At 38.2% G+C, this 26,096-nt stretch overlaps 2 protein-coding genes across 4 annotated transcripts in view; one reads left to right on the top strand and one right to left on the bottom strand.

Moving 5' to 3' along the window:
- ptcd3 (pentatricopeptide repeat domain 3) overlaps window positions 1–10,806 on the top strand; it is a 49,542-nt gene extending 38,736 nt beyond the window's left edge. Inside the window, exons 20-24 of the mRNA XM_059965633.1 lie at window positions 830–915; window positions 3,152–3,288; window positions 4,495–4,536; window positions 4,666–4,824; window positions 6,866–10,806. Coding sequence (XP_059821616.1) covers window positions 830–915; window positions 3,152–3,288; window positions 4,495–4,536; window positions 4,666–4,824; window positions 6,866–6,965 — 524 coding nt within the window. The 3' untranslated portion in view covers window positions 6,966–10,806. The remainder of the gene's footprint in view (window positions 1–829; window positions 916–3,151; window positions 3,289–4,494; window positions 4,537–4,665; window positions 4,825–6,865) is intronic.
- immt (inner membrane protein, mitochondrial (mitofilin)) overlaps window positions 10,633–26,096 on the bottom strand; it is a 52,405-nt gene continuing 36,941 nt past the window's right edge. For all 3 annotated transcript variants that reach the window (XM_059965632.1, XM_059965631.1, XM_059965630.1), the window contains 3 exons: window positions 25,924–26,055; window positions 22,783–22,912; window positions 10,633–11,503 (listed from right to left, as the gene is read on the bottom strand). In XM_059965632.1, coding sequence (XP_059821615.1) covers window positions 10,896–11,503; window positions 22,783–22,912; window positions 25,924–26,055 — 870 coding nt within the window. In that variant the 3' untranslated portion in view covers window positions 10,633–10,895. The remainder of the gene's footprint in view (window positions 11,504–22,782; window positions 22,913–25,923; window positions 26,056–26,096) is intronic.

Consider the following 26,096-nt stretch of genomic DNA (forward strand, 5'->3'; position numbering starts at 1 on the left):
ATTATCTTGGATGCAGGTTATCTCTTTGAATGAGGATTCAATAAGGTCGATCCTGTATTAGCGCCGACGACACCAACTTTACTCGATCCTTCGGGTTTTCCGTACTTCAGTAAATTCTTCACTCTCCGATTGGACTAAAACTGGCAGCGTTGTGGTGAAACTGCCAGCAATAACCTTTGAGACTTAAGATAAAAAGTAAAACTCCACTTTAAAAGAAAACTGCATTATGAGACGAATATGCAGCATAATGGAGTAACTGACGAATTAAACAACGAACTGACCTGCGTCACAGCAAGGCTTTCCCGTTTTATACCTGTTGGAACAGGCCATCACATAACCTCTCACTGGTGGGAAAATTACATCATGTGACCTCACACTGGTGGGAAATTACATCACCTCACCATCACAAGACCACTACATCATGCTCACCCGATACTCAATTACATCATGGTCATAAGACAGTCACAAGATACCCACGGGGTATGTAACACTGGCCATTAGTCTTTCCATACCAGGCTGTGATGCAACCGGTTAGGATATTCTCCATTGGGCATCTATAGAAGTTTGTTAATGTTTTTGGTAACATGTCAAATCTATGCAAACTTCTAAGAAAATAGAGGCACTGCCATACCTTCTATGTGACGACACTTGAGAGCTGGTCCCAGGAAAGATCCTCTGATGTTATAGTGGTTATTATCACTTGTCTGTTTGTGGGAGCTTGCAGTGCACAAATTAGCTGCTTTGTTTCCAACTTAACTGGTTGTGAAATACTTTGGGATATAAAAGATGCTGAGCACATAGTGTAAGTCTCTTTGTGTACCTTATATAGACATTAAGCAGTTTGGTCACAGTAACAAGCAGGATCTGGTGGAGGAAGTGTTGGAGCTGATGTGTCGGGACAAGCACAGTCCAGAGGTAGGTAAAGTACCTGCAATCATTGCAGGTTTTCTAATCAATTCTCAAACTTTGGAGTAATGTAGTAAGTTCAAATAAGCAGACGAGTCAGAGGAAAGAAATGGATATCTCATTACGTAAGCACAGAGCAAAGCATTTCCACATCAGTGAGAGTGGCTGAGCTGCAAGCTGATAGTGTTCAATAACAAGATAATATTTACAGTTGTAGTTGCTTTATGTGAAGTTGGTTAATGATGATCACATGTACCAAGATACAGTGAAAAACTTACTTTGCATGTTTGCTCATACAGATGAGTATAGTCTAGGAGCAGAGGGCACAACCTCAAAATGCCTTTAGGACAGAAATAAAGTGGAATTTCTTTATTGAGAGGGTGGTGAATCTGGAATTCATTGCCACAGACAGCCGTGGAGGCGAGGTCATTGGCTATATTTAAGGTGGAGGTTAAAAAGAGTATCAAAGGTTACATGGAGAAAGCAGGGAATGGGGTTAAGAAGGATAATTAATCAGGTATGATCAAATGGCGGAGCAGACTCAGGCTAAATGGCCTGTATCTTATGGTCTTATTATACAGTGCATTGAGATAGATAGAACAGGGTAAAGCCATAAGAATTCGGAATAAGGCGTAACAGCTACAGAGAAAGTACAATGCAGTTAAATAAGGTGCAGGATCATGTGGTAGATTGTGAGGTCAAGAGCTCATCTTACTGTACTAGGAGACTATTTCCCTGCTGACAAACTACAGCCTTGGTGATGGTGCTCCCTTTGGTAGGAAATGGTGACTTTGACCCAGCTGTAACAAAACCAGCGATCAAATTGAACAATGCTGCGGGTACTGTTGAACTCTGCTTTTAGTTTGTCTGGTAGGCACAGAGTTGGCAATTTTGGGTAAACATTCCAGATAAAACTGTCAGAACATATCAGAAGAGGTTGTGTCTTGAGTCACAGTAGTTTGACAGAGAACACTACCAGACTGGGAAAGGCTAGACTGATCACAATTAGTCAATGTGGAAAGGACTGAGGGGACCTTCTGCAATGTTAAAGGTAGTAAGCAATTCAGAAAATAGAGTAACCCATACACCACAGTAGCATACCAGTTAGCACGACACTATTGCAGTTGGAATTAGAAGTTCAATTCCAGCACCGTCTATAGAGAGTTTAAAACTTTTCCTCATGGCTGTGTGGGTTTCCTCTGGGTGCTCTGATTTCCTCCCACAGTCCAAAGATGTACAGGTTAGTAGGTTAATTGGTCCTGTGATTAGGCAGCACAGCTCATTGGGCTGGAAAGACGTATTCCTTACTGTAACTCTAAAAATAAATGTAACCATAGCACTAAAGGTTAAAGACTGAAACGTGTCCAAAACACAAATATAGGAATTACATAAAAATATAACAACATCGCTCAGGCATTAAAATAGGAAAATATCATCCACTGAGGTAAATGGGCAGCAAGAGTCAAAGAAGGCCAAAGTTGGCGAGAGATGTTGGGGATTTGCGGTGTCTGATTTTAATTGCAGGATTAAAACTTTGATTCTTGAGGATCTGGGATCCCATGTTGTTAAGGACAGGAATAATGAGAAACCAGAATCTGGTGTGGAATGAACGGGTTAAGTGGATGGCGATGGCATCTGATACAGGAAGATTGTTTGAAACTGAAGTTGTTCAAGTGGTGAGGCTAAAAATATGATGCTTAATTTTCTAACTAATAGAGAAGGTCTGGATTAGAAGTTCCAAATTCTGAATGTGGAAGACTTACCAACAGGTAGGAATGATGCTAGATACTTTCAGTAGCATGGAAGAGAGTACTATAAAATTAGCATCATGATAGTCTTGGCACAGCTGTTGGGGTTTTAAAAATAATGAAGCAAGTCTTTAGGATGGAACATGTACACATTAAGGTAAACAGGGAACTAGTCAGGGATTGCTATCAGCAAGGGTAAGTAGTTTTAAAACAAATCCAAGTGTCAAACAGGGCAAAATCAGATGCTTGATTGTATTTTGTTTAATTAACTGCCTGTCTGGCAGCAAATTTCTCATTGATCATCAGGTCAAGGATGAGGTAAGGTGGCCAATTTAATAGTGAAGAGATGGGAACAACTGGGTTCATATTAGTGATATCTACCAAAATCTCTGTTTCTCAATTCTGTCATCCTTGCAATGTGCTACAGAAGGAAGGTGGGATTCCCAGTGCACATTAACATACTTTATACTTAAATCAGCCATTGAATCTCCTTACAGTTGCAATCTGCCTTTGCTGACACAGCGCTGGATATCAAGGCTGTCTATAAGCAGATCCAAAACTTACAGTGGACAGCCAAATCTTTGGGAAGTGTGACAACCTTGATTCTGAGAGGAGGTCGAACTCAAGATGCTTGGTAATTATTATGAAGAGTTACAGTGCCTTGAAAAAGTATTCAGCCCCCACAACAATGTTCACATTTTACTGTCTCATTTTCTAAATTCAAAATATATTGAAGCAGGATGTTTGAGATAATCTGCAAAATATTGCTCAAATGTCAAATCAAATAAATCTTAAAACCTGTCACCAGTTCACTAAAAATTTAAAACCATAAGTTGTGAAGCTAAGTAAGTATTCATCCCCTTTGTAATTACTTACTAACTTTCCTCAGGTGCAATACTATACTATACCTTACTAACTTACCCAATTTTTTGAAGTAGAAAATTGGGAGGATTTCCTGTTTTCAGTAAATTCATAGAAATAAATACCCCTCTCTCTGTAAGGTCCAGCAGTATGGTAGATTTTCAACTGTTCAAACCAAACTGAAAACAAAAGAGCATTCAAGATAGTCAAGGAAATTGTAATAGAGAAGCACAAATCTAGGAAAGAATACAAGCTCATTTCAAAGGCATCAAACATAGAGCTCAGTGCAGTCCATTGTGAAAAGGTGGAAAATATATGAAATCGCAGCTACATTGCCTGGTCTGGCAGTTCTTCTAAACTTAGTAAGTGTCAAAGGTTACAGGAGGAAGGCAGGAGAATGTTGAGAGGGATAATAAACCAGCCATAATGGAATGGTGGAGCAGACTTGATGGCCAAATGGTTCAGTTCTGCTGCTCTGTATTGTGGTCTAACGTACATTGTAGGCTGACAATTACTGTTCAATATTCCAAATTATTTGTGTGGATCAAAGTCATTTAATGCAGCGATACTCTTATTGTCAACAGAATGTACTATATCCTTATCCATTTTGTATGTACTATTTTTCCCTAAATGAATACAGTATTTGATCTGTGATCAATTTCCCTCGGAATCAATAAAGTATGTCTGTCTGTCTGTTTATTTTTCACCTCTTCAGTTTGAAACTTATTCCACTTTTACTCTAAAAACATCTTAACTGTTTGATCTGAATACTGGATTCCGTTTAAGTTAGTGGGAGGTACTGTCATTATGGAGAGTCAGAGAAGTCATTTCCCTATATTTATGCACATTTTATGCTGCACAATTTCTTGATATTAATAGAGTATCACCTTTCTTGAGAGGTGATAAATCTAATCCAAAACACACAACTTGTGACTTTGCCAGTACTGTGTGTTCATTAACTTGTTATATTTTATCCTAGGATGATGCTGCCACTTTTTAAAGCAAACAACAGAGTACCCAGGTAATCTCTCCCTCTGTATTAATAATTATATTGTCATGACTTTAAGCTTGAAACTGGAGGAGACGACTGTATTGTTTTAAAATTTTACAGAAAGCCTTTATAGTCTGATGTCTTGTTTTTTTTATTCAGTAAAACACTACTTGATGAGTTTCTGGACCATGCCAAGGAGAGCAGCAACAAGGCTCTGGCTTTGGATTTGGTGAAACTGGCTGGAACTTTCAGCCTGCCTGCCACGTCAGAGTTCTTGCACAGGGTGACCACTGAATTTGAGCTGTCGGAGGAGGAAAGGTAATCGTGTCTCCTTGGAATAGATTTAACCAGCTGTTACTTGTATCATTCCAAGGAATTCCCTCTCTTCAACTGAGTGTACTTGATAGCTTTATGTAGAACATTGTAAAATGCCCAGAGTTTGTAACCTCAGTGTTGGACTGATATATTTTCTGGAATATTAACACTCTCAAACACTATCTTTAGACTTTAGAAAATTATAATACTGTATAGTGTACCTGGTAGGTGTAAAGGTGCGTGCGAAGTGCAACTCAGCAACTTCAGAAGGGTACAGAACATATCAGGATTCTCAAATAGTCAGACAATCAGTTTTACTGTATATTGCAAACAGTTGAGATTTTATTACATACTGGTTCAGGAACGGTTATTACCCAACCTTTGTGTCATTTGCTGATGACACAAAGGTTGGGGGTGTTGTGGATAGTGTGGAGAGCTGTTAGAGGTTACAACGGGACATTGATAGGATGCAAAACTGGGCTGAGAAGTGGCAGATGGAGTTCAACCCAGATAAGTGTGAGGTGGTTCATTTTGTTAAGTCAAATATGATGGCAGAATATAGCATTAGTAGCATTAAGACTCCTGGTGGTGTGGAGGATCAGCGGGATCTCAGGGTCCGAGTCCATAGGACACTCAAAGCGGTTACGCAGGTTGACTCTGACTTTCATCCTCACTGGCTGAATTTTACATTCTCTGTGAGGCACTTGATTCTCTTGGAAGAATGTTCAGATGCGTTTATCTGTGAATGTGTGCATACAGGAGTGTGAGTATGCATGTGGGATGTACATGTGTACTTATGGTGTGTATGCTTATGGTGCATTGTCCTTCATCAATCACAGGATTGGACATGCTAGAGGCAGGAAACATGTTTCCGATGTTGCAGGATAGGGGTAGGCCATTTAGAATGGAGTTCAGGAAAAACTTTTTCACCCAGAGAGTTGTGGATCTATGGAATGCTCTGCCTCAAGGCAGTGGAGGCCAATTCTCTGGATGCTTTCAAGAAAGAGTTAGATAGAGGTCTTAAAGAAAGCAGTCAAGGGATATTGGGAGAAGGCAGGAACGGTACTGATTGTGGATGATCAGCCACGATCACATTGAATGGTGGTGCTAACTCAAAGGGCCGAATGGCCTACTCCTACACCTATTGTCTATTGAGTTTAAGAGCCAAGAGGTAATGTTGCAACTATATAGCAGTGGTCCCCAACCACCAGTCTGCAGAGCAGTGATTGGGGGACCACTGCTGTATAGGACCCTGGTCAGACCCTACTTGGGAGTACTGTGCTCAATTCCGGCCGCCTCACTCAGGAAGGATGTGGAAACCATAGAAAGGGTGCAAAGGAGATTTACAAGGGCGTTGCCTGGATTGGGGAGCATGCCTTATGAGAATAGGTTGAGTAAACTCAGCCTTTTCTCGAGAATGAGAGGTGACCTGATACATGTACAAATAATGAGAAGCCTTGATTGTTTGGATAGTCTGAGGCTTTTCCCCAGGGCTGAAATGGCTAGCATGAGAGGGCATAGTTTTAAGGTGCTTGGGATAAGTTTTTTTTACATAGTGTGATGAGTGCATGGAATGGGCTGCCGGCAGCAGTGGTGGAGGCGGAAATGATAGGATCTTTTAAGAGACTCCTGGATGGCTACATGGAGCTTAGAAAAATAGAGGACTATGGTTAAAGCCTAGGTAGTTCTAAGGTAGGGACATGTTCGGCACAGCTTTGTGGGCTGAAGGGCCTGTCTGTATTTTGCTGTAGGTTTTCGATGTTTCAAGCTTGAGGTGAACTATAACATCACTTGCCTCAACTCTCAACTTTTCCATAATACATAGATTCACTTTCAAAGATTATCTCTACTTATTTATTATTGTATTTGCAGTTTGCTATAGGTTGTTAGAGTTTTTGTAGTTTTTCATTGATTTTATTGTATATTTCTGTTCTATTCTGAATACTTGCAAGAAATTGAATCTTGGTGACATATGCATACTTTGATAATAAATTTACTTTGAACTTTTAAGTCTAATTATGGACTGATTTCTTCCCATAAACAGGAGAGCCCTAGAAGAGCTGGATGGCAGCAGTAGCAATAGCAGCAGCAGTGGCGAGAGCAGTGACAGTGGTAGCGATAGTAGCGACAGTGATCGCGAATAACATGCTTGATCTGGATACATCAAATGGCATTCTTTCGTATACAGAATGGTTGACTGAGGGTTGGCCTTTGGGCTTATTTGCTGCAAAACCAGCTTTGGAAAATGACTGGATATTGTACAGATGTGGCTGTATTTAAAGAAATAAAACAAAAAAACTCTAACAGAAGTGATGGACATTGTCCTTATGGTGCTAATGTGATAAATAGCCAATGTAAAATTGATCAGTTGTTCTAATCATCCCTACAGTTTAAGGAAATATTAGTCTAAGGATCAAAAATAAGGAGAAAAGCTGCAGATGCTGGAAATCAGAGTAATGCACACAAAATGCTGGAGGGGCTCAGCAGACCAGGATCAATGGAAAAGAGTAAACTGTTAATGTTTTGGGCCAAGACTCTTCAAGAACTGTTTACTCTTTTCCATAGATGCTGCCTGGCCTGCTGAGTTTTACAACCGTCAGGACTAATGTCCTTGCATTGGAGGACACTGATGATACACAGAAATATAAATTTTAGTTGCCACTCTGCTACAACACTGATATCCATCTATCTATATAGCACAAAACTTCTGCTGTCTACAAGGCACAAGTCAGAAGCATAATGGATTATTTGTGAATTAACTGGAATTAATACCACAGCTATCTGGCTAACTGGAACTGTTCATGAAACATAAACAAACTGCATCACAAGACCAAGCTCTGCCCCAGAACACCTTGATCTTTTTAAACTCTGCAGATGTTGTTGATACTTGGACATTAATAGAGTAAGATTAGCTGTATTTGTCACACATACATTGTGAAATATGTTGTGTGCATCAATGACCATAGTCCAAGCTGTGCTGGAGGCAACCTACAAGTGTCACCATGCCCACAACTTACAAACCTTGATGAAGGCTTTTGGCCTGAAACGTCCACTATTCCTCGCCATTAATGGTGTATGTCACCTTAATTTGTATGTCTTTGCAATGTGGGAGGAACCTTGAACACCCAGCAGAAACCTACACATCGATGGGGAGAACTCAGACAGTGGCTAGAATTGAACCCTCATCTTACAGCTAGCACAACATTTAAAAATCATTTAAATAAACCTACATAATGAAAACTAAAAATAAAATTGTTTAAATTATAGAAATTAAAGGGAGTAAACTCTTATCAGTTATTGAAAGGTTGTGAATAAGATATCAAACATTGATTGCCTTTCTGTATAAAGGCACTCAAGGTCCTATTTAAAAATTGATTTACAAAGGAAAATGGGAAATGTAAAACTCGTTTCAAGAAATAAAACATTCGTGGTTCTTTCAAACAATGGATTTGAGGCTATTAAAAAGTAACAAAAATGACATAACTCTTAAGACTTGGGCCTAAAATATTTTTTCCCCCAAATACATCTATCAGGATATTTCTAAATACAAAGGGGATTATTGCGAAAGGCAGCCAGTTTGTCACGTCCATATTAGAGCACAGGAGTCCATTTGTTTCAGTGTCTCACTGGTAGGTTTCTGAAATAGTTACCAGTTAACTACTGTATCCCTGCAATTTCTCTTCTCTTCCCTCCTTCCCTAGCCTTTTCAAGTCTTGCACTCTTATCAAGCAATATGCCAGATCATAAATCATTTGTTGCCACCTTTGTGTCTTTTGTCAATTATGTCAAACTTGTGTCCTTTTGATATCCAACAGGAAGATTTGTTTAGACCATTTTATCAAAACATTGAATTTGATCAAGATTCCCTGTAACCTGTTCCAAGTCTCCAGTCTCTCCATATAACTTAAAACTTTCATGTGACACCTGTGGAAATCTCTTCCGCATCCCTCCTTGAGGGTCTTGAACTTAAGCCTAATGAGTGAATTTACTTATATTCCAGTTGAATAGGATCAGTTCAAATGTGGAACATGAAAAACCTATCCAACTATGACACCTTCTGTATGAGGAGAAGGTACATTACCTGGTTTTTAAAGCCCTAACAGCCACATTGTGATACTTCCGGCATGTAAAGTGTCCCTTGTGCTTAAACAACCATAAGTGATATTTAAATAGGAAGGTTAAGGTTTAATAATCATGTTTTTGTGATCCAAGGACATCTCAAAGTGCTTTGAGTGCAGATTGTAACCTCAATGTTGATAAAGCCCTAATTTCATTATCAGTGCAATTTTCCCCAGTAAGATGAAAGTGTATTTGTCCACATAGCTGATGAATTAACCATCAAGGGATGCCTGAACATGTTTCTCACATGTTCAGCCCACTATGACTAAAGGCTTTCAGTGCTTAAAGTCTTCAAATGACTGATGTGGTTCATTTCAGGAACTGATTCTACTATTACCTTAAGGAAATATTGCCCCAAACTTTAATGTCAATTTCTCTTTATATTGTGATACTGATCTTCAGTCTTAATCTCTATTGCAAGAATTCAATTTAAAATGTTGCCGGACTACTTACAGAGTGAAGCTGTAAGTAATCACAGAAAAAAATTAGTTAAGCTAATTGAGTTGTGCCATAAAAACCTTGCAAGGAACTGATTGTTGACTTAAAGGGGAAGTCAGGAGACTTCGTTGAAGGGTGACCAGCTTCAAGTTCTAGGGCATTAGCATACAAGGATCTATCCTATGTCTAACATTGATGCAATTACAAATAAAACACAAGTGGCACTCTTTCATTTGGAGTTTTAAGGGGATTTGGTACATCATGAAAGATACTTGGAAGTTTTTACAGATGTATGACGTAGAGCATTTTAACTGCTGAGGGTTGTAGACTCAGCTAATTCTATCATATACACAACCCTCCCCACAATTGGCTTCTTAAGGAGGCAGTGCCTCAAGAATGCTGCATTCATGATTAAAGACTCTCACCATTAGGAGTATGCCCCCTTCACATTACTACCATCAGAGGAAGGACTAGAGCCAGACAACCCAGGCTAAACATTTCAGCAGCAACTTTTTTTTATGCTTTTCTGTTGCAATTTATAGCAACTTTTATGTTTTCCACTGTACTGCCACTGCAAACAAATGACACAACATTGTCAATGATAATAATCCTGATTCTGATTAAAGAAAACATTGGATATATATCTGGAATGTCTAGTGAGTGCTATGGTTTCACTTATTTTCAGTCCACTAAATGTTAATTTACCATCATTAACAAAAGGAAATTTTACCTTCTTTAAACAATGAGTTTCTCTCACAAGAAAAGGAATTTCCATAGTTGAATGGAAGAAAAGTTGAATTTTCCATATCTGGAATTGCATTTTAACCTGTATTATGCAATGCAAAGGTGTAAAAGGTATGAAACCGGACTGACTGTAATGAACATTTGGGTTAATTAGAAAGTAACTAAGCTCAGAAAAATAAAATGTTAGGTGTAGTTGTAAGCACCTTTGAAGAGCTTGTTTAAATGCTCTTATTTATGGCTCAAGATTTTAAAGTTGAGATCCTTATTGAGAAACATTACAAAGCAACAAAAAATTTTTACATTTTACTTTGAGTATGTTTATCATCTCAGACCATCTAAAACCCAAAGAGATGCATCTACACAGCGCAAAGTACTAAGTTGCAAGTCAAAACAAATCAAAAGGTAACAAAACAAATTACTCCAACCTAGTTGATTCTTAAGAGCTCACTCAGAATTTTGCTTCACTTAAATTAGTTTGTTGTTTATGCAAACATCAACATTACTGTTCCATTCAGTGTTTAATTCTGTTTTATTGATATGCATCTGAAAGGGGGAAGAAAATCAACATACAATGAGCTGAAATGATTATTTGGTTCAAATACAAAGTCCAATCCATAAAACAAATATACCAAATTACAGACACTTTCTCACCATTTTACTTCATTGAGCCATTTACTGGAATTACACTGGAACAGTGAAGTCGGTAATAGTGCTTATGGGGCTGAAGTCCATTTTTCTGCTGTGTTAAGATCTGAGGTCTGTGTTCTGTCAAATTATTCTACTTGTGTGGTACCCAAACCCACTGCATTGGCATAAGCTGAAAGAATTTCTATAATTTGTTTTGTTTCAAGCGTTAGACGAGCCTCCGCTAGCCAATCTTGTGCAACCCTTCTTGGTTCTCCCCGAAGCTGGTTCACAAATTTAGCAGCAAGCTCTAGGTCACCATGTTCAATGCAGAATGAGGCATATGACAACAGTTTAAATGTATCCAAGCCTTCAAGGTGAAGTTCCTCAGGAGGCTTTGTTACTTGGGGCTCCATTAATAGAAAGGATTGCAGATAGGAGAGGAAATATTGAAACAGACTATTTCTCGTCTCATCTATCATGGCTACACGCCGTGCTATCTTCCGTACTGTGTAGAACCGATGACGCAATGCCTCTTCGCTGTACACTCCACGAGAAAGACACTCTTGAGGAAGGGCTCCTGCTAAGGCCTGGGTGAATTTGTCATCTCCACAGCTATTTGTAATGGCTTCTATAGCATTCTGCAGAGGCTCTGTTGGGCTATCACCAGAAGCCGTTTTTAATGTGTATTGCAGGGCTTCTATAGAGAGCCAAAGTTGATGTGCCTTTCTAGCCTCCTCTTCTGCAACAACATGACCTGAAAAAAAGTAATATTATTCAACTTACAAAGGGCAGGTATACAATAATTAAAAACTTATTTTAGATATCTGGAAGCATAACAACAGTTTGAATAATACTGTGTTCTACAGTAACGAAGGTTAGGAAACAGGTTTGTGCAAGCATGCTTTCTGCTATATCTATGTATCCACCACTTTCTGTCCCATTTGAAACAATGACTTTTACTATTTGTCAGGAAGTTCATAATGTGTGGTCAGAGATGTAATTCCAACCCCAGCAACCACACTTTTGATTGATGAAGCCCTCTATCTTTTGTTCTTCTGCTATAAACATTAAAGAATCTTCATATTCATCTTTCATTTGTCTCATCTATCACTGCCTTCATCATGATACATGCCTGAAAGTGGATGAAGCTCTCTGAATGCAATCGAAGGTTTTGTAAAAACTGATCCTAACTCCACCAAGCACTCCATGATAAAAATAGTAACAATCCATTGATCTTCTACATCTGTTACCCACAGGATCCCAGATGGATGACATTTACATTTGTCCCTGATCACATTAGCTAGAATGATTCTACACTTTATAATGGCCAGAAAGCTAGAACCAGAACTTTTTTTTAAAAAAAACTTAATATGTCATTCTGTCCAATTCCCAGCTGTATTTTTAAACAAATCGTCTCTCAAAATTTAGGCCATACTATCCTTGTCTGTTTGTCCCAAGGTGCTGATGAATGGTATTGGAATTGGAGTTTGCATACAATGAAGAAAGTGATGATAAATGTTTAAGTCAGGCTGACCTGTAACTTCAAGGTGACAGTGCCCCAGTAAATTACCAGTACCTTTTTCGGTGATTGATGGTGCACATGAAGAAGTCTTGTTGAATTAATCATGGTGACACAAGATATATGAACAGCAGAAAGTCATATGGCTCCTTGAGCCTGCTCTGCATTCAATTAGATTGTGGCTAAAACACAGTTTCCTGCATTATCTCCATAACCCTCAATTCCCATGCAATCCAAGAATTTATCTCAGCCTAGAATGTGATAAGGACTCAGCATCTACATTCTTCTCAAATACAGAAATTTAACCTCCTCTTGGGTCATGAACAACCCATTCTAGATGCCTTCCTTTTCTAGACTTTCACACTCAGGGAAACATCCTCTCAGCATCAATCCTATTAAGATGAGGTGCTTATTGAGTGCAAGGTTAGGACTTAATTCCTTTGAACGTAGAAGGTTAAGGGGAGATTTGATAAAGATATACAAAATGATGAGGGGTATAGATTGGAAAAAGCCTGCTTACATTTACCCTTTGAGATTGGGTGGTACTACAACCAGAAGTCATGTCATAGAAAAGTACAGCACAGAAACAAAATTATGAGGGGCATCATCTAGCCCATCCCGACCATTTACATTGCCTACTTCCACGACCATAACCCTCCATACCCCTACTATCCATGTACCTATCCAAACTCCGTGTAAACGTTGAAATCACTTGTGCTGGCAGCTCATTCCACACTCTCATGACCCTCTGACTGAAGTTCTCCCTCATGTTTCCCCTCAAGCTTTTCACACTTTATCCTTAACTTATGACCTCTGGTCGTAGTCCCGTCCAACCTCAGTGGAAAAATGCCTGCTTTCATTTACCCTATCTGTACCCCTCGTGGTTTTGTATACCTCTATCAAATCTCCTCTCAATCTTATATGTTCCAAGGAATAAAGTCTTAACCTATTCAACCTTTCTTTACAACTCAGATCCTCCAGACCTGGTAACATTTTTGTAAATTTTCTCCGTACTCTTTCAACCTTATTTCCATCATTCCTGTGGGTAGGTGACCAAACTGCAAACAATACTCCAAATTAGGTTTCACCAATGTCTTACTCAACTTCAACATAACATCCCATCTCCTGTACTCAGTATTTTGATTTATGAAGACCAATATGCCAGAAGTTTTCTTTAGGACCCCATCAACCTGTGATGCCACGTTCAATGAATTATAGACCTGTATTTCCAGATCCCTTTGTCTTACTGCACTCCTCAGTACACTATTATTCTCTGTACAAGGCCTATCCCATTTGGTCCCACTGAAGTGCAACACCTCACACTTGTCTGCATTAAATTCCATCTGCCATTTTTTCAGTCCATTTCTCCAGCTGGTCCAGATCCTTCTGCAAGCCATGATAGCCTTCCTCGCTGTCCACCACACCCCAAATCTTGGTGTCATCTGCAAATTTGCAGATGCAGTTAACCACATTATCATCCAGATCACAAACAACAAGGAACCCAGCACACCATTGGTCACAGGCCTCTAGTCAGAGACAACCATCTACTATCACCCTCTAGCTTCTACCACACAGCCAATGTCTAATCCAGTTTACTACCTCATTTTGAATGCCATGCAAATGAACCTTTTTGACCAACCTCCTGTGCAGGACCTTGTCAAATGCCTTGCTAAAGTCCACATGGACAACATCCACTGCCTTGCCTTCATCCACTTGCTGGTAACATCCTCGAAAAACTCGACGATTGGTTAGACCATGCACAAAGCCACGTTGACTATCAGTCCGCATCTATCCAAATACTCACACATCCCATCCCTTAGAATACCTTCCAATAACTTTCCCAATTATGTGCTCACTGGCCTTTAATTTCCTGGTTTACTTTTAGAACTTTTCTTAAACAGCGGAACAACATTGGCTATTTTTTAATCCTCTGGCACCTCACTGGTCACCAAGAATGATTTAAATATCTCTACTAGGGAACCAGCAATTTATGCAATTGCCTCCCACAGGGCAGATGCAAAAAGTTAATTTAAGATCTCCCCTATCTTCTTTGGCTCCACACATGGATTTCCATTCTGATCTTCCAAGACCAATTTTGTCCCTTGCAATCCTTTTGCTCTTAACATATCTGTAAAATCCCTCAAGATTCTCCTTTACCTTGTCTGCTAAGGCAACCTCATGCCTTCTTTTAGCCCTCATTAATTATTTCTTCAGTGTTCTCTTGCATCTCCTATACTCCATAAGCACCTCAAAGGCAGCATCCATTATTAAGGACCTCCAGCACCCAGGGCATGCCCTTTTCTCACTGTTACCATCAGGTAGGAGGTACAGAAGCCTGAAGGCCCACACTTAGTGATTCAGGAACAGCTTCTTCCCCTCTGCCATCAGATTCCTAAATGGACATTGAAGCTTTGGACTCTACCTCACATTTTTTTAATATACAATATTTCTGTTTTTGCACATTTTTTAATAATCTATTCAATATACATAATTAATTTACTTGTTTATTTATTATGTTTTATTTTATTTATCTTTTTTCCTCTCTTTGCTAGATTATTAGAGTTAGGAGTTTTTTCCCCATTGTGTGGTTCCGGAGCATGCGTGTTTTCTATATGGCTGTATTCTTCATCACTGTCATCTTTGATAATCCCGTATTGGTATGTGTTCTGTGCATGTATAAAGTAAACTGGAATAAAATTATAGTATGGCTGCTAAACGGATTAATGTAATAAGTAGTTGGAATCGTCCTATTAAACAAAAAAAGACTTTTAAAATTATTAATTGATTCCAACCTGATATAATTTTTGCTCAGGAGACGCATATCAGGATGGGAGATCATAATAGATTTTTTCGCTGGTGGAATGGACTACAGCTCCATGCTACTTCTCAGAGCAAAACTAAGGGCGTGTCTATCTTTATTAAATCTAATATATTTACTCAACAAGATATCGAATCAAATTCTAATGGTAGATTTTTAATTGTTAAAGGAGTGATTTGTAATAGAAAGGTTGTTTTTGGTTAATTTGTATGGTCCTAACTTAGATGATCCTTTTTTAAAAAAAATATTTGCTTTACTGCCAGATTTAAATTAGTATATGTTGATAATGGGTGGGGATTTTAACTGTTGTTTAAATTCTATGATTGACAAGAGCTCAACTATTCAGCGACTTCCAAATTGTTCTGCGTCAGTTATTAACTCCTTTTTGACTGATTTTGGGTTGATTGAATTATGGAGGCATTTACACCCTGATAACAGAGAATATTCCTTTTTTACCCCACATGTTTATAAAAAATATTCAAGGCTTGATTATATTATAGTTGATCCCCACCTTTTGCCTAATGTTAAAAACTGTGAATATGACGCTATTGCTATATCTGATCATGCATCTTTGAGTTCGTCCTTCGAATTTGATGACGTCATTTTTGGCCATCCACCATGACGCATGTCTCAGGCTTTATTGCAAAACTCTGACTTTATCACTTTTATCGAAAGTCAGATAAAAGCATTTTTTCTTTTTAATGATATAGGAGGCATGTCTAAATTAATTATATGGGATACATTCAAAGCATTTTGATGTGGTCAGATTATTTCTTATTCGGCTAAACTTAAAAAACAGACTAAAGCAGAATTAGATAAAATTTCAAAGCAAATTAAAGATTTAGATAATATCTATGTGACTTCTAATATTGACTTATTCAAAAGAAGGGTGGTGCGAATGTGGAGAGGGTAAGGGATACGTGTAGGGGGGGACAAGGGGTAAGTGTAGCAAAGTATGCGTACAGGACTAGAGACAGAGTATGTAATTGGGGAAGCATAGGAGGGCAGGGAACAGGTAACTGAAATAGAATGCCAGACGGATATGGCAACCACAAATAAAGGGAACCTTGCCACCGCGAGACAATGTGTCTAGCAAAGTATCTTAGCTATATACCTATTTCGAGTGTTTTGCTTGCGTCCATACTTATTCCAAGTATTTTGCATGTCTATACTTATTCCGAGTATTTTACGTGCTTAGCTATGCAATAGTCAATCAATCGATGAATTTGAATCGGTAACCATATTTGCGAATGTAGTGCCCCATTTTTGGGTATAAGTATGACCTCTGTGAAGCGACAAATTGGGAGTTGACTACCTTATGCCCGAAGTGCGTGTGGCTGCGAACTCCTCTCTGAATAAAAACCGCTTCAGAGGTAATTTCGTGTCTCTGGTGTTTTTCCTCAACTGAGCAGATCAATACTTTCAGGTTAACAGTGGAACTTCAATCACAATATAACCTATTATTAACTCATCTAATTGAAGGTTATCTACTTAAGTTAAAGAGCCAATTTTGTATGTTTGGAGATAAAAATAATAAACTACTTGCTTCTCAATTAAAATTGGCTGGAGCCAAGAGGCAAATTTTGAAAATTCATAGAAAAGATGGTACCCTGGCTTGGGAATATGAAGAAATTATTAAGATTTTTCAAGATTTTTATACTGTACTTTATAAATCTCAATGTCCAGTAGACGCTTCTGAAATGAAGGTTTTTTTTTTTTTAAAACAAAAGATTGCTTTCCCTAAAATTTCTGCTGAGGATCAAAAAACTCTCGATGCCCAAATTACTGAATCCGAAATTCATAAAGCTATTTTTTCCAATGCAATCGGGTAAGGCCCAGGGACTTGATGGTTATCCTGTAGAATTTTATAAAAAATTTGGAAAATTGCTTTCTCCATATATGTTGGAGATGTTTAAAGATTCTTTTGCGAGAAGTGATTTACCCTCTATTTTTTATGAAGCTTCTATTTCTTTAATTCTCAAAAAGGATAAAGATCCTATTGATTGTGCCTCATACAGACAGGCCTATTTCATTATTGAATCTTGATGCCAAGATTCTCTCCAAGATAATGGCCAATCGGTTGGAAAGTATTATGGGTAAAATCATTTTTAAAGATCAAACAGGCTTTATAAAGGGTCGTTATTCTTATTCAAATATTCAGAGATTATTTAACATTATATATTCGCCCTCTTCTATAACTCCACAATGCGTTATATCTTTGGATGCTGAAAAAGAATTTGATCGAGTCGAATGGAAATATTTAATGTTTTAGAAAAATTTGGTTTTTAGTATTAATTTTAATAATTGGATTATGATATATAAAGCTCCTATTGCTACTGTTGTCACTAATAACTGTAGGAATCCTTTTTTTCCAGCCATCACGGGGGACAAGACAAGGTTGTCCATTAAGTCCTTTGTTATTTAACTTAATATAAGAACCCCTTGCATATTGCTCTTCGTGAAACCAAAAATACTTATGGGATTTTTATGAATGAGACCATGCACAAGATCTCTCTTTACACTGATGATTTATTGGTGTGTATATATATATATCTAAGCCTGAAGAATCTATTCCTGCTTTGCTAAAATTATTTGACAAATTTGAAGACTTTTCAGGATATAAAATAAATTTTAGTAAAAGTGAATTACTTCCTTTAAATGAATCTGTCTCTATATATGATAATATTCCTTTTAAAGTAATGGATTCTTTTAGATATTTAGGTATTATAAATACTAAAAAATATAAGGATCTTTACAAAGCCAATTTTCCTCCTTTAGTGGACTCTATGAAGTATTCATTTAGTAGATGGAGCCCACTTACATTTACACTTGTTGGTCGTATTCATGTAGTTAAAATGATGATTTTACCAAAATTTTTATATTTACTTCAGAATATTCCTGTTTTTTATACTAAGAAGTTTTTTGATTGGATTGATTATATTATTTTATCTTTTATTTGGGATAATAAAAGACCAAGAATTGGTAAATGTTATTCGCAAAAGTTGAAAAAGGACGGAGGTCTCACTTTACCTAATCTAAGAATGTATTATTGGGCTGTTATTTTGCGGCATATGTCCTTTTGGTTATATTGGGATGATAGGAATGATCAGCCAATTTGGGTAGACCTGGAACTGAGAGCTGTGAAACGGTTTTATTTAACATCGTTATTAGGAGTTGCTCTACCTATACAATTAGCTAAAGTTGCTAATTTAAACCTATATCCTGTGGTTAAGCACTCTTTACAAATTTGGCTCCATTTCCGCAACTTTTTTAATCTTAAAAATTTTAAACTTTGTAGTATAATTTATTGTAATTACTTTTTTAAACGTTCTTGGAGTGATCCAATCTTTTACTTTGGAAAAATAAAGGTATTAATTCTTTTTTGGATTTATTTAAAGAAGGTAGATTGATGTCTTTTGAACAATTAGTCGATAAGTATTCTCTCTCATATTCACACTTTTTACAATATCTTCGTTAGATATTTTTTACAAAAATATTTAAGTAATTTTCCTTACATATTCGTAGCTGACTTGTTAGATACTATTATGAATATGAACCCTTCGATAAAAGGTTCTATTGGAAGAATTTATAATTTATTATTACAATGGGATAAGCGTCCTTTACTTAAGATTAAACAGGATTGGGAGAAGGAACTCAATTTGACTTTTATATGGGAGGATTGGATGCGGATTCTGAAGCTGGTTAACTCTTCTTCGATCTGTGCTAGTCATTCACTGATTCAATTTGAAATTGTACATTGGTACCATTTGACGAAGGAGAGGCTTTCTAAAATACTTCCCAATATTGACAAGTATTGTGTTAGATGTAAAACTGAGATAGCTACACTGACACATATGTTCTGGTCATGTTCTGTATTAAAACAGTTTTGGAAGTCAGTCTTTTCGACAATTTCTAAAGCACTCAGAATCAATTTACAACCTAATAAGTTGACTGTGCTTTTTGGAATAATTCCTCAAAATATCCATGGTATTTCTGTGTCTGACCAACATGTTATTGCGTTTGTTACATTGATAGCTAGGAGAGTCATCTTGTTGAAATGGAAGGATATATCAGCTCCTACTTTGTCACAATGGTTCTGTGAAGTGATGCTGTGTCTTAGCTTGGAGAAAATTAGAAGTCAAACCTTTGAAACTTTATTTGATTTTGAGAAGAGATGGGGCTCATTTGCTCGTTATTATCATTTCAGTTAATTGATAAGATTTCCTCCACAATCTAAACGCAAATTTTTTTGATTTTTTTTTTTGTCTTGTTGATGGTTTGATGTTTATTTTTAGAAACTTTTTGTATGACGCATGACTCTGGGATTGTAACTTCAATGGGTTCTTTTTTTTCCCTTACTTTTCTTGCTTAGTAGGGTTTTTTTTAAATTCACAAAAATTTTCAATCCTTAAGATAATTTCTTCTTTTTTGAGGCATTGTAAGTGTTGTTACTTCAATGTACTATGCTATTTTTTGAATAATAATAATAATATTTGAAAAGAAAAGATTATGTATTGCATTGAACTGCTGCTGCAAAGTTAACAAATTTCACGTCACATGCCGGTGATAATAAATCTGATTCTGATTTGCTCCTACCTGCATATACAAGCTATGCACCTCCTTTTATTTTTCTTAAAAGTGCCTCAATATCTCTTGAAAATCAAGGTTCCCTACAACTGTTTTCTTTACCTTTTATTCTGACAGGAACATTCAAGCTTTGTACTCGTCAAATTTCACTTCTGAAGGCTTCCCACTTTCCACGTATTCCTTTGCCAGAAAACAGCCTGTCCCAATCCACACTTGCCATATCCTTTCTGATACCATCAAAATTGGCCTTTCTCCAAATCAGAACCTCAACCACGTATCTGACCCATCTTTTTGCATTTTACTTTGAAACTAATAGCATTGCAATCACTAGATGCCAAGTGGTCCCCTATAGAAACTTGTGCCCTGTCTCATCCCCTAATAGCAGATCAAGTGAGCACACACTCTCACTGGGATTTTTACATACTGATTAAGGAAACTTTCCTGAACGCATCTGATAAACTCTATCTCATCTAGTCCTTTTACAGTATCGGAGTCGCAGTCAATATGACAATAAACAATAGGTGCAGAAGTAAACCATTCGGCCCCTTGAGTCTGCACCGCCATTCTGAGATCATGGCTGATCATTCACTATCAATACCCAGTCCCTGCCTTGTCCCCATATCCCTTGATATGGGAAAGTTAAAATCACCTACTATAACAACCTTGCATTTCTTGCAACAGCCTGCGATCTCTCTACAAATTTGTTCCTGAATCTCACCTCTCACTAAAAGCAGACATCAATTACGAAATTCACTGTTGCCTTCAGTGAGCTTGCACAACCTTTGTCTGAGGAAAAATGTTTTTGTAGAAAGAAACCACAGACCCAGCCCAAAGTGCACAGTGCTTTAGGTAACTGTGGTCCTCACCATACTATGAAGACATCTACTACCTATTCTCTGGCACCTCCAAGGACTGGAGAGGTATGGCCAGTGGTGTAGAGTCCGGCAGCACAGAAGTAGGCCATTCATCCCAACCGATCCAAGCCAAACAAGCTGCCCATCTAAACTAGCTCCATTTGCTTGCAAGTACGTTATCTCCTCAGAATCCTCCACATCCATAGAGAAGATAAGAAAACTAATGTCATTATCAAGGCACTATCTTTGCTTAGACAGTTCCCATTAGTCGGCCACATCATTTACACCATTATTATGCCAGAGAAAATGAAGGCAAGCATCCAACATGACATCTTCACCACATCCGATGGATTGTTGGACTTGAAACCCAAAGGTCATTCTGTTCATTGCCACTCCATAGAACTATAGCATTTTCTGTGTATATTCTACCCTTGTTTGCCTTCCAAAATGCATCATCCCTCATTAGAGGGGATTAAACTGCAACTGTCATTCCACATAGAAACCTACAGCACAATACAGGCCCTTCAGCCCACAAAGCTGAGCTAAACATGTCCCTACCTTAAAATTACCTGGGCTTTAACCATTGCCCTCTATTTTTCTAAGCTCCATGTAGCCATCCAGGAGTCTCTTAAAGGACCCCATCATTTCTGTCTCCCACCGCCGCCGGCAGCCCATTCCACACATTCACCACTCCTGTGTAAAAAACCTACCCCTGACCTACTTCCAAACACCTTAAAACTATGCCCTCTCCTGCTATACATTTCAGCCTTGGGGAAAAAAGCCTCTGGCTATCCACACGACCACACAATACTTGTGGAATGCTCTGCCTCAGAAGGCAGTGGAGGGCAATTCTCTGGATGCTTTCAAGAAAGAGTTAGAAAGAACTCTTAAAGATAGCAGAGTCAAGGGATATGGGGAGAAGTCAGGAACGGGGTACTGATTGTGGATGATCAGCCATGATCACAGTGAATGGCGGTGCTAGCTCGAAGGGCCAACTTCCGCACCTATTGTCAATGCATCTTATAATCCTTGTACACCTCTAACTTTTTAGCTCGTCTACATCACACTGCAGCTTTAGGCAAACGTCCTCGCCATATACAACACTAATACTTTTTTGATCATCTGTAATCTTCCTCACCATACCGTGTCCATTCATAATGGAACTCGTTAGTGTTTGTTACAAACAACAAAGGTGGCAGCACTCACACAAGCTTCCAATCGAAAAGCAACTTTCCATTATCCACACCTATTGCTCAGCCAATTTTGATTCCAATTTGCCAGCCTGCCCTCAATGCCATAAGCTCAAACTTGTGGGTCAGCTTACCATGTGATATCTTGTCAAAAGACCTCGTAAAAGTCCACATAGGCAACATCTAGCATACTCCTCTTATCAAAGAAAAATTAGTAAAATCTGAGATAGCATTTCCCTTGCATTAAATAAATTTAATCTCTGTGTACATTGTCAGTTCACACTGTAAGCAGATGAACTCCAGAACTCATTAGTTCCTAGTAGCCAAAATGAAAATGATCCATATATTCTTAATGTTTTCCATTAACTAATCCATGCCATGTGGATTGTATATACTTTTGCCACAGCGTTCTGACAAAGAGATGAATTTTAAACGCAGTGGAACAGGCAAGTAGGAAAAGTACTCTGTTTAGTGGACAAGAGCCTTGTTCAGTATTCTTTTGATGGTAACCATCTAAGTAACTGACAGTATTTCTCATGCTGCTAAACAAAACCTGGTAGCTGAGAACCTCAAAAGATGAGACAATTGTAACAATATTCAAACTCCCACTTCTCTTATGAGGTGAAAAGACTGGTCCTGTTAAGAACTTGGCTCAATGGATGTTTCACCTTAGAATTAATATATTTGGTGACCTTTCCTCTATATTTTGTAAGAATTTCCAGCAACAAGGATAGTTTTGAAATTACAGTGTACCCCCCTTGTCATAGCAGTTTGCAAAATGGAATTTCCCCTTAAGAGTTCACAAATCACTACACAAAAAATTGAGATATAGAATAAAAAATTTGCACTTAACAAATTTAAGCAAATAAAAATAGATGGTGTAAATGAAACAACAAATTTTGAATATGTTTTCAAGAGTTCATATTGCAGAAAATTGTGCTATAGTTTTCCAGGAACATAATCCCTCTACAACATGAGGGTATACTGTACTGTAGCTTTGAGTAAGTCTTACTAAAGCTTTTCATAAATTACATGAAATATGTGTAATGACGAATAATCACTCACTCTCCATTGCCTTTTCAATACCCTTCAGCCTGGAATAAGCTGCATTCATCTCCAGTGTAAAGTTGTCCAATTGTTCTTGAGATAAGCGTCTGTACTGCATCTCATATTCAGATAATTTCTGTTGTAGCTCCTGTGAAGTTTAAAAAAAAATCAAATGGCAGGAAACTTGTACAAACCTGCATCTAATAGCACTAAATGGCCTTAAGCAATTTTTCTTTATGGCATGCATTTCCTTTTGATGTACTTTTAAAAGGAAAAATCAATAAACTCCTTAGAGTGAACATGAAATATAAAATTATTTAATGACAATGAACACAGGAATAGACTCTTCAGTCCATGATGTCTATGCTGAGCGTGCTGCCAAACTATATTAATTCTTTCTCTACACACGATCTATAACCTTCCGTTCTCTACATATTCATGCATCTAACTAAAACCGTCTTAAATTCCACTATTATACTTGTTTCCACTAACATCACTGATATCCTATTCCAGACATCTACCACTGTGTAAAAAAAACTTGCTCTGCAAATCCTCTCAACTTTTCCCTTCTCCTATTTGATGCTGCAACCCCAAGGAAAAAAAAATTCTGGTTATCTAAGCAACACATACAAAATGCTGGAGGAACTCAGCAGGCCAGGCAACGGCTGTGGAAAAGAGTACAGTCAACGAGACCCTTCAGCAGGACAGATATTTACAACTCTCAGAATTTTATAAACTATTAAGCTTCTATCAGCCTCTAATGCTCCAGAGGAAATGAATCTGAAAGGTGCAACACAGTCACTTAAACAAAATTCTTCCAAGAGGACCACAACCTTGTCATAGATTTTGGAGGTTTGTGCATCTCAATGATCCGGAGAGTTATATTGGTAGGAATCAGAGCTTTATGCTTTGGTCTTGGTAGGGTCACCCATGCCAAACAGGTCAAAGGGTAGCCAAAACCAGAGTGGTCCATCATCCCCCAGGTTCAGTGGTTCAGCTCAGGGCCAACAACCGTGACTGGTCAAACAAAACTGTTATGGAAATAGCAATTAAGGATCCTTCTACATGTGTACAACGGTATTCTTGAATCTCCACCCAGGACTTGCATGACTGACAGTAGTGAAAACTGAGCTACTGAGACAATGAAGGAAGCCCTGAACACCGTAAGAGACGGATGACCTTCATTGCTGCCCTAAACATCAGCAGCCTAACAGGCAGTAGGTAAGTTAACAAAATATATTTTAATGTTTTAAACAGAAATAAGCAGGGGTCCATTTACAATCTGTGTCAAATTAACTTCAGCCAGTCAGAATATCATAACTGAATTCCATTCTCAATCTACATAGTAGTAAATCACTGATTACTATCCAGTATTCCACTACACTGATATGTTCCTTAGTGCACAAGATAAATGCCCAAGAATAAGAATGTTAATGGAAGCAGTGTTAAAAGGAGTCTTTAAAGCATTATATACAAAGGGATGACAAAGGGATGCTGTGCTGGGAAGTTGGCACCAGTCCAGCAATGAATCACATCATATCAGCATGAAGGAGATACCTCTAAAGGCTGGTGTTTGGCAGGTTGGTCGTGGAGTGACTGGTCACTCCCCTTTTAAGGATAAAGGGGAAGCCATTTAGGACTGAGATGAGGAAAAACTTCTTCTCACAGAGAGTGGTGAATCTGTGGAATTCTCTGCCACAGGAAACAGTTGAAGCCGGTTCATTGGCTATATTTAAGAGGAAGTTAGATATGGCCCTTGTGGCTAAAGAGATCAGGGGGTATGGAGAGAAAGCAGGTAAAGGGTTCTGAGTTGGATGATCAGCCATGATCATACGGAATGGTGGTGCAGGCTCGAAGGGCCAAAAGGCCTATTCCTGCACCTATTTTCTATGTTTCTATGTCACTGTTAAAGCAAGTGGCTCAGGCTAAAATGTGGCCAACACAGTAAGTGCAGGCTGTTGTTGGGAATTTGAGCCATTTCAGCTATAATTTGATTGAATGGCCCAGTCTAGAACCTACTAGTTTTAAATGGAAGTCAAGTAAGTGTTCACTTGGTTTAGCATAAACAATTTTAAACATAACCCTGTACCGTGAATATGCAGGATAACCTAATTTTAAATTCAGTTATAATTCTGCAAAGTCAAGATCTCAAGAGCATTACGTGAAAGGAAATATTACTCTCCTCAAGGAGAAAGGAAACATGAAAGGTGGGTCAACCAACTGGTACATAACTGACAGCTAAATACACAAAATTCAGTTCACTCCATAAAATGAGGACATATCCAATTCAGCCAATTAAACCCTCATCAGCCCATGTCCAATCAAAAATGGAGGTCGCACTTTATATTATTTTTGAATGTAAGGGGGATTGTCCTTATAGAACAATATCGTTTAGCCGAGAGTGCAGAGGTGTTATGGGGATAATTTTATGACTATCTATACATCTTGTAATTTTGTATAAATCCATCAGGTCTCCTTCAACCCTCTTTGCTCCAAAGAAAACTAATCCAGCCTCTCCAGTCTCCCCTCACAACTGCAACATACCCTCCCAGGCAACATCCTGGTGAATTCCTTCAGGTTTCTCTGGAGAGGGAGCTTTCTATACTAAGGGAACCAAAATTGGGGCCTCACCAATGTTTCATAAACTTCCCTCCTTTATATTCTATGGTGTGGCTAGTAAGGTAGCATTTTTCTCGACGTCTTTGCCACCTTATCCACCCGAGTTGCCATTTTCAAGGATCGTCGGCATTGTACACCAAACCTGCTGTACTTGAAAGTTCCCTCGGGACAAATCACTATATGACTTTTGACCTCCCAAAATGCATCAATTCACATTTACAAGGACTAAATTCCATCTGCTATTCTTCTGCCCAATATACCAACTGATCAAGATCTCTCTAACACAAAATTATCCTCCTCAACATCCACAACACCATCATATGTTGTGCCTCCAAGTCCTCTTCTTCCACTTCTCTAACACGTATGTGTTAGTAGATTTGTTTGTCAATATAAACCGCCACTTGTGTGTTAGGTGAATGATAGGATCTTGATGGAGTTGAAAATGTGGAGACAGGATTGGAAGAATGGGTTTGCTTTATGAGCCAAACCAGGAGGGCCATTTCAGGCCATTGAGTCTATGACACACAGAAATAAACTTACCTCCTTATATTTCCCTTTGAACTCCTGTTCCTGAACTTTGAGTACATCCCTCAGATGATCAGTGTGAGCAGCAGCTTGCCTACGTAGTTGAGTTCGCATCTCTACCTCCATCGCTTCACGTACTTCTTCAATCTGAATTTGAAAACAATATTACTAACACAGAAATCTCTACC

Source organism: Hypanus sabinus, chromosome 3, assembly GCF_030144855.1.
Source record: "Hypanus sabinus isolate sHypSab1 chromosome 3, sHypSab1.hap1, whole genome shotgun sequence".
NCBI lineage: Eukaryota > Metazoa > Chordata > Chondrichthyes > Myliobatiformes > Dasyatidae > Hypanus > Hypanus sabinus.